The 10027-nt window shown below is 30.7% G+C and overlaps 1 protein-coding gene and 1 long non-coding RNA gene across 2 annotated transcripts; both read right to left on the bottom strand.

Moving 5' to 3' along the window:
* Positions 1 to 4937: 4937 nt before the first annotated feature.
* On the bottom strand, positions 4938 to 5729 carry LOC146720350 (dynein light chain roadblock-type 2-like). Its single transcript, XM_085488733.1, has 3 exons — positions 5717 to 5729; positions 5585 to 5656; positions 4938 to 5511 (listed from the first exon to the last, which is right to left on the bottom strand). Exons 1-3 carry the CDS (start codon positions 5727 to 5729, stop codon positions 5300 to 5302), a joined length of 297 nt encoding a protein of 98 aa, XP_085344859.1. The 3' UTR covers positions 4938 to 5299.
* A 161-nt stretch (positions 5730 to 5890) lies between these two features.
* LOC146720349 (uncharacterized) lies at positions 5891 to 6846 on the bottom strand. Its single transcript, XR_014926116.1, has 3 exons — positions 6581 to 6846; positions 6047 to 6202; positions 5891 to 5919 (listed from the first exon to the last, which is right to left on the bottom strand). It is a non-coding gene; the product is annotated as an uncharacterized LOC146720349 (long non-coding RNA).
* Between the last annotated feature and the right edge of the window lie 3181 nt (positions 6847 to 10027).

Raw genomic sequence — 10027 nt, 5'->3', positions numbered from 1 at the left:
AGCGCGGCGAGGAAGAAAAGGGACAGTGAACGGAGTCAAAAAGTAAAAGAGAGAGCTGAAAAGGAGCAAGAGGCGTAGGGACAGCGGCCGGGGGGAACAAGGGAACCACTGTGTGGAAAAGGGGAAGGGAGAGGACACAAGAGAAGACAACAAGAGAAAAAGCACCGCAGTGGCAAACGCCGGAGCCGAGGGGGAGACAGGGGAAGAAAAGGGAGGGGGGGACAGACCACGCGCAGAAGGGGGGACGCGATAAGTGGGCGGGGTTAGTCTAAGCACTAAGTGGGGAATGTAGAAGAGGTGAAAGGGGCCAATAGAGCCAAGCAGCGAAAGAAGGCTGCGGAACGAGATCGCTGGGGGGGAGAGGACGAATTACTAGGTCCATATAGAAAGTAAGCTCGACGCGACCGATGGAAAAAAGCGAGGAAAAATATAGGGTCCAAAAAGTCGCCGGAAGGAGGAAACGAACCCTGCCACGGGCATCTTGCACTGGGAAAGTGGGCGTTGACAAATCGGGGGTGCGTGGCCCGCGCAGCGACGGGCGGGAGCTAGCGGGGCGCGCTGCTGTCGCCCAGATGAGGTGCGGAGGAGGAAATTGATAGAATGAACGGACACGGGGGGAGGGCGGAGGGTTGACGAGGCAAGCACCGATGGGAGCTCCGGGGGGGGGAGGAAGCTAGAGAAAAAAAAAAAGGGGGAGCCGGGGGCGAGCTTGGCGCCAATGCGCCGTCGAAAAAAAAAAAAAAATGTGGGCGGGCAGGTGGAGGAAAGGACCAGGTTTTTTGACAGGCTGAAAGAAGAGACCCTTGCGAGCGGGGCGCGAGGCCCAGTGGTAACTGCGCAAAAATAGAAGCCCGGATCCCGCGGTAGGACTGTGGGGCTGCCATAATGGTTTTTTTATTTTTTTCAAATATTTGTTTATTACTTTTATAACATGTATTATTCTTCATGAATAAATAAAATATTTTGGCATACTAATAATGTTTAGAATAGAACATGTATATTCTACATTCTTCCGTTATGTCGAAGATTGAGGTATTACACTAAAAATCATATTAGATAAAATAATCAGTGATATACAATACATACCACAATATCAAAATTAACAAAATTTAAAAAATTATGACGCTCAAAGTCCTGAACCCGGATTACTATTTTTGTGTTCTGCCCCTGGACTAACGCGCATCCGTCAAAAGCATCTTTCTTTAAGCCTGATAAAAAACCTGGTACTTTCTCCAATGCAGGAAAAAAATTTTTTTTTTTTAAAGAAGCGCATTGGGACGAAAATCTCGAACACTCATTTTTTTTTCGATAGGAGCACCACACCAAAGGAGATCAAAGCGGGAAGAGTCAACCGCGACCCATCAATTGCCTCTACGAAATATTCCTATTTTTCTAAACTAAAAAATATTTTTAATTTTAAATTGAAATAAGATTTGGATTAGGTTAGATAATAATAATTGCAAGCAAGAAACTAACTCCAAAAAAATTCGAACCTAATCAAAACCTATTTTCAATTTTAAATTAAAATTAGGGTTGGGTTAGATTAGACTTGTTTGGGATATATAGTTCATTTGCATCACCAATTGTCTCTACGATATGACAATTTTGTATAACTGCTTTCAGTCGATTACTTTTATTTCTACCATCCCTTTTTATTACTCATAATATTCATTTAAAGTGAAATCTCTTTTCCTGCAACTCCCAACTTAATCTCAAAAATTCTAACTACCTAACTAAAACCTATTTTAAATTGAAATAAGATTTGGATTAGGTTAGATAATAATAATTGCAAGTAAGAAAGATCTCTTAACATTGAATCTACAAAGGCAAAATCCTATAGATTTAAAGCTGAATGTCTTTCCTTAATTGCATCTGCAAAGGAAGCAATTCTTATTGTATCGCATCCTCTAAAAACCACGAAATAGTTTCAGCATCCCCGTTCTACTGTCCTCTCTCTCTCTCTCCTTCCTTTTCCGTTCTATTCAACTCCACTTCTATTCGAAGTTCCAACCCAGTGATCGAACGCGAAGAACAATTGTAATTGGCTGGTGTAAACTCCGAAACTTTTCGTCTCCTCGTCTGTCCACCCGAAAATGATTGGCGGTGGACTTTGCACGTTGCTGTTGTCTCTGCTGACAAACTTTGTCGGAAATAGCCACTTCCGCGATTTCTAGAAATGGTTTGGGGGAGAAGAGAGATTCGGACGGTATAACCGATTATATCTACGACTGATCGATAAAGATATTCTTTGGACACGAAAATTCCTGACATTTCTCGAATTACTCGATTATTTTTACGATTCGAACGTAACAGAATTGTAATAAAATATATCGCGTCGTCTTCTTTATTAATGATATTAAATTATTACATTAAATCGAAAAATGTGTACTTTTTGTGATCTAAAAAATGTATAGAAAAAGTCAAATCCAGTCATCCCTTTCTTGCCCGATGCATTTTTTAGAATTCAAAATTTATGACACATTTCTCAAGTCTAGTTTTTGTATAATTTAAATATAATCACAAAATATGTCATATGCTATTTTATCGATTAATAATAATATTAGATTAATACGTCAAGAGATTGAAAAATTTTTGATGATATAAAGAAGTTAAGATCGCTGTTCAATTGGTGTTATTTTTTTAATTGCTGATATAAAAATTCAATGCTTATTTTAATTATAGCAGTAACATATGCATGAAGATCGCAATCGCTTAAGGACGAATCGCGGCCACGAGTAAGTTATCGTCTAATGCATTTTACATCTCGTGCGCGTTGACGATCGATCATCGTTCCTTCCGGTAGGTAGGTAGGTTAGTCCCGCGAGAATGTCGGGGCAAGTGAATGATTGATCGGCTTGACTCGAATTATTATATTATTAATTGAATTATATCAATTGACAAAAATTTATGTTCTAAAATTAATATCTCTACAAAAAGTAATGTCCAATTATTGCGCGAATAAATAAACATTTTTATAAAAAATTAAAATTTAAAAACTTATGCAAATTTAAAATTAATATAAAATAAAAAGAAATAAAAAAATTTTAGTTAAAAAACTGGGCGCGCTGCTAAATAATATTCTAATGATATTAAAATTAAATTGTTACTTTTAAACTCATTGCAGCGCGCCCAGTTTTTTTAACTAAAATTTTTTTATTTCTTTTTATTTTATATTAATTTTAAATTTGCATAAGTTTTTAAATTTTAATTTTTTATAAAAATGTTTATTTATTCGCGCAATAATTGGACATTACTTTTTGTAGAGATATTAATTTTAGAACATAAATTTTTGTCAATTGATAGATTTTTTTACTTAAAAATACTTTTTTGTTTAACACTTTTTCACATGGCGCATGGACTTGGCATCTTGTTTATCTTTTTTTTTATAAGATAAGTTTTTTTATGGTACAATTCTACATTTGCAAATTTAAATTTTTATTGATTCATTATACGACTCTATATATGTCTGCAACTTTAATTTTCCACTGGTACAAGTTTCTACTTTCACTTGGCGCAATTTTTTTTTTATTTCATTACTTTTGTTACGATTGTACATGGGTTTATAATCGATAATTTTTCATACAATTCTATTGTACATGGGTTTGCAATGGATAATTTTTGTTAATGGCGTGCCCTTAATTGGTCGCCTTTTTTTACCTTTTTTTAAAGGTGAGTTTTTAGAGATTATATCATTCATTTTTGTATATGATAAGCATCTTTAAATAAATAAGCAAATTCAATTTTTCTGGCATTTTCTTATTTTAGGTACATATATATCCAATAATTAATATACAAAATTAAATATTATTTATCACACAATTTGTATCAAAATAATATATTTTTAAAAATTTATTTTAAATTTATTTAATCATTTTTATCATTGTGATTGTAGTGGCAAGGATTTTATTGCTCAGTGTCATTACAAGCATCTGGCCTGTATATACCATAATATATTGTGTAATACATTGGCTAAGTATGACAATATGGATTTTGATAGATTCCCATGGAATATTGGAATTTTGTCGGACTTGCAGTCATCCACCACATATGCAGCCTACAATTAAAGAACGCATTTATTCCATATTATTTGCTTCCGTTATTGGCATAGTGCACATTTTTATATATCTCAATGCTGTAGATAGCAAAACATTTTGAAAACATCTATCTTTCTATGTTATCTGCTTTTTTGAAAATATTGCAGCAAATTTATTATGGCAATATGCTTGTCCTCCTGCAGTTAAAGAGGCTTAGTACTTTAATATAATCTTTATTATTTGTATAATTTCCTTTGTCTTGGGAATTACAGCAATGCTTTTGTACTATATTGTCTTGCATCCCTCAAAAAGACAACATACTTCAAACGCACCAGTTCAAGCAATGTAACTTTGATATTTATTTACTTTAAAAAATGAGAGATAAACTATACAATATGCAATTAACCTTATCTTATGACTTTTATAAATCTTATGATAAAATCTAACTCTCTCTTAATCTTTATTATGAAAAGAATCTCGGTATTATATGAAATAATTTCATTGTATAGTTTAACTTTCAAAAATTTTGCAAAATAAAATAACTCATACATTGTATTTCTACCATATATATAAAAAAAAGATAGGTAAATATAAATAAATAAATATATATTTATGATATACAATAAATAAATAAATATATATATATATATATATATATATATATATAAAATGTTGGATTTTTATTATATATATATAATTTTAAAAAATCTTTTTTATATGCTATTGAATTTTAATACATACAATTTTGATTATATGTATTTTAATTGATTATTTTTATTAGTATTTTTATATTATCTTAAAAAGACTGCATATAATTATTTGTGCGACACTCTTATATGTATGTATAATTAATAGGGACCAACTACACATTTTTTTTTCCACTGAATAAAAACAATCTCAATATTAAAATTAAATTATAAAAAAGATACTGTGATATTTTATTGATGAGAAATGTACATTTATAATTGTATTAAATACAAAAATAAACATGTCATGAATTACTATATATACATATTTTCATAATTATCAACCTTAAAAATATAATATTGTTACCAAAGAAGAAAGCACTATTTAAAAACTCTAAAAGTTCATATATTGTTAAATTAGTAATTAAATACTGCATTTTGTATAATTTTTAAGCTTTATTCTTTTATTTTTCTTTATTTAATTGAATAGATATTAACATCCAATGTAGCATACAGATTAAATTAACAACCAAAGAAATAAATCTTAACTTTGAAATATATTTTTGTTTCTTTTAAATATCAATCAACTGGATTTTGTACTACTATTAATATGAATTCTTTATCTGGTGCCATCATAATTTTATGTTTTTTGCTACGTATGCGCAAGAAAGTTAAATCATTTGTTGGATTCAAGTCACGTACGACAGAACGAGCTTTATCTGACAATTGGCTTATCAAACTTGCGTATTGAACTGTTGTCGTATTATCTAATGTTGACTTTATAGGAATACCTAAAACAGATATAATTTTATAAATTTTTGTTTACAACTACAAGTAAATCATGTCAATGATCTCATGTAATACCTTCTGCATTCACCACTATTGTTCCAACTACCCTTTTATGAGACTGAATTTGTTTCATAGTTTCTTCAACCTCTTATAAATTATTTCATCGAAATTTATTAATAAAATTTTTATTTTAAATATTCCAATAACGGAAGCAAATCATATGGAATAAATGCGTTCTTTAATTGTAGGCTGCATATGTGGTGGATGACTGTAAGTCCGACAAAATTCCAATATTCCATGGGAATCTATCAAAATCTATATTGTCATACTTAGCCAATGTATTACACAATATATTATGGTATATACAGGCCAGATGCTTGCAATGACACTGAGCAATAAGATCCTTGCCACTACAATCACAATGATAAAAATGATTAAATAAATTTAAAATAAATTTTAAAAAATATATTATTTTGATACAAAGTGTGTGATGAATAATATTTAATTTTGTATATTAATTATTGGATATATATGTACCTGCAATAAGAAAATGCCAGAAAAATTGTAAAATAGTTCCTACAGCACTGATATTAGATTTATCTTGTTAAGCTAATCGAATGCTGCGATGATAACTAGCCATTGCCCAACCCATGCTCACAAGTGAGCTGATAATGCTACCTGCTTGATGTACAACTGAAAAAAATATAGAAGCTAATTAAGAAAATTATTAAAAATATATGCATACTCATACATAGGCATTTATATAATTGAAATATTATTGAAATAATAGCAAAATATCTGATTTTGTATCACAGACTGTAAACTTGCACATAAATTATTATGACAATAAATTTGCAAATAATAACATTAAAATTGAATGTAAAAATTGAAATTGAAAATATCTAACCCCGCACGCTGTCAATATAGCGGAGGGCAACTATTATTAAAAATATATGCATACTCATACATAGGCATTTATATAATTGAAATATTATTGAAATATTATGACCATAAATTTGCAAATAATAACATTAAAATTGAATGTAAAAATTGAAATTGAAAATATCTAACCCCGCACGTTGATTGATTGAAAATATCTAACCCCGCACGCTGTCAATATAGCGGAGGGCAACTATCGCCGTCTGTTGTAAAACGTGCGAGATGGACATTTCCAATACATGCATCTATTTATGTGTTGTGTACGTGTGATATATGTGTGCGCATGTGTTGTATACGTGTGAATACGTGTAGCACGATACTACTATGTTTGCGTGGTCGATGATGACAATGATGACGGGGACGTTTCTTAAAAGAAATTTTTCATATTACGACTTTGCAATTATATATCTCTGCTTACAAATCACGTAGAGCAGAAATAAAGACACTTTTATTATATAATTCAAACTCAATCTATCGATTAAGTCTAGTATAAACTCGATTGCTTCAGCCGTTATTGAGAATTCGAAATATTATAAAGACTCAAATGTCCGACTCGCGTTAAGATACACGGTGTCTCGGCTACGCCCTTAACTGGTCGCGAGACACTACCGTGTCTCTTGATCATGTTGTTGCAGCAACGTATGTAATGTTACAATTCACAATGCAATGCAGAATGTCACTATTTTTTAATCTATTTTAGAAGAAAAAGTTAATAAAAGATAAAGTAGATAAAGTTAATAACAAGTAGCTAAAAAGAAAGAAAAATCCTCTAGGATCTATATGCATACATACTTATATTTATTTTTCTTTATGATTCTTTTTGGTCTTTGTTGGAAAATAATGTACTTTTTCGTTAATGGAACAAAATTTTCATCTCATTCTATATTTTTATAAATTACAAATATTTGATACTTTATAAAAGATCCCCTCTTAAGGGATTCTTTTGGTGGCTGTTTTAGGATAGGCCTATTCTAAAAATAAGCAGAAAATTTTTGAAGTGAGAATACATTTTTTTTCCGCAGAACAGTTTTTTTTTATTGAAAAACCATTTGTGTTTTTTGAAATATATGTAAAGCAATCGATGATCTCTGTTCAAGAATAAAACTTTTTCTCTAAAGTACGACAACTACCATCAATTGCTTCAGCACCGTTTTCGAAGACTCGTTAAAACTTATCTGTTGTCCCTCACGATCCAGACAACGATTTTAACGATGTGCATTTGCAAGCTAAAATAATGCTGAGACAACCGCTGGCAAATCGATCTTATGCCGTGACTTCCAAGATCTGACATCGGTTATCCACAGTAAATTCGTGCCGCGAGTTTCTGCAGGCTACTTTGCTTCGTTTGTAAGAAAATGTACAAGTCCGTTTATTTTCCCTTTATCTTCCGCTTCTGCGTCTGTTGAACGAGAGAACGTGAATATCTATAACAAATCTAATGTATAGGAAAATTCTCGGATATCGCAGATATCACCATTTCCGGAGAAATACTTTGTAAAGAAGAAGTTCACTTGTTTATCCTCAGATTCTCCTTTAAACACTTATATAAAATTTTATACTTTTCTCAATTTTATTCGTACATACATATACATATGTAAACAACTCCTCAAAATAATTAAAGGATAAAAAAAATTGTCCAAAAATAAGCAAATTTTAAATAGCTTTAACTTTGTTTCGAAATTTGATAATTTAAATTTTAACAAAGGATTTTAAAGCTTGAAATCTCTACTTTCGAAAGGTCATAGCTTTTTTCATTTTCTTCAATTCTGATATTTTTTACATAGACAAAACGACGGATATAACGAAATGAAAAATGTTTTCTTGCTTTATAGACATATCGCATACACAAGAAGATTTGAAAAAATTTTTTGACATTTTTACATTAAATCCCGAAGTTTTTCCTGCAAAAATGTTTTTAACATTTAAATTTCAATCTTTCCTTATCAAGTTATCGCAAAATGAAGAGAAAATGTTATTTTCACTTTAATCATTCATAACTCCGTGAAAAATCATAGTACAGCAATTTTAAGAATGGATTCTTAAAGCTGAATCTTTACTTTATATTATGATATAAAGACTGAATTTAAAAAATTTTTAACTATTTAAAATTTTCCTACTTTTTTTAACAATTTTTTTCATCCCTTAATTATTTTTAGGAGTATATTTGAAATAATTCGATACTTTTTAATCTGTTTGCTTCCAACTTCTTCAACTTCTTAAATCCTAATGTTGTGATCTATTTTCTAAAAAATAAAAATATGGGATAAAATTGTAACAGTACAGTTGCAGACGGATTAGGCTAAGTGGATAATTGCAGACTGGATTTCCAATGAGAAATCCAGCGAGGAAAAATCAAAGAAGAACTCTCTTCTCTTGAGATCGCTCACTTGCTAAGTAGTCGAGAGGCTTACATCGGAAATTCCTACGTGAAGGTTCTTCAGTTAGAGTATCCTCAAGAAATATCCGAACTATGATAGCAACTGAAGTGGAAGACTCCTTTGACAGGATAGAGAAAAACCGCCAAGAGAAATCGGGACCCGGCAACTTAATATAAAGCATCTAACTTCAAACATAAATATCAAATAGCTTCTCTAGGATTTGTTATATATACCGCAAACACATGAGAGGAGAACCAGTATATCCATCGTATGAAAATAGTGTCTTTGCCAGAGATCTTTTAATTGCAATCATCAATAGATATTATTTATCTAAAAAGTATTTTTTTCTCGATATTTTAAATATTATGTCAAAAAGAGAAAAAATGTAAACATTTATCGCGATAAAAATTTTATTCTTAGAACAATTTTTTACTCATGATTGCTTCGCATGTTTATAAAGATTTTCTCTCTGATACAAGTTAAATATTTAATTTTCTCAACGAGATATAATTTTTCTACGATTTTCTTCGTCAGAAATATTCCATGTTAAAAATTCAAAGTATGTAAAACGAAGTATTCTGAAAAATATTAATATATCAATGTTAATATTAATATAAATTCCGAGCATATATATGTATAGAATACACTAGTTTATAAAAACATATTGTTTTTCAATTATTTTAAATCAAACAAGGTATTTTTTAGATTTTTAGACGCTGAAAATGATGCGGCAAGCTAAGTTTCACCAACATGTCAAATTTCTGAAATAAAAGATTCGTATTGAGGTTTAATATACAAGAAATATTTTTTTTACAATATTTAAAATTTCTTTGTGAAAAATATTAATTATCTGGAAATTCTGATCATACAAATCACGCCCTATAAAATGCATTTTTTATTTCGATATCTTACTTTTTAGTCCTGTTATGAAAAATTAAAGGAATTGTTTATATGGAAATGCTTCCGAGGAAAAATGGTTTTTCGAAAAAATATTTATTTCCAAAATCGTTTTTATCATTTTCAGCACCCAAAAATTTATAAGAAATACTTTATCTAGTTTAAAATAATTTTACTGTAAATTATAGTGATGTCTCTCAGAGGTTTTTACAACAAAAGAAACCGTTCTTCAGGGAAAGCACGGAGATAATCTCCAGCAGGCGCCAGGTTCGCACAATAAAAAAGGACATAATGCAATAAATTA

This window comes from Nylanderia fulva, unplaced genomic scaffold (assembly GCF_048542155.1).
Source record: "Nylanderia fulva isolate GAGA-0341 unplaced genomic scaffold, ASM4854215v1 Scaffold701, whole genome shotgun sequence".
Lineage (NCBI taxonomy): Eukaryota > Metazoa > Arthropoda > Insecta > Hymenoptera > Formicidae > Nylanderia > Nylanderia fulva.
This window is presented reverse-complemented; position numbering and strand designations above follow the sequence as displayed.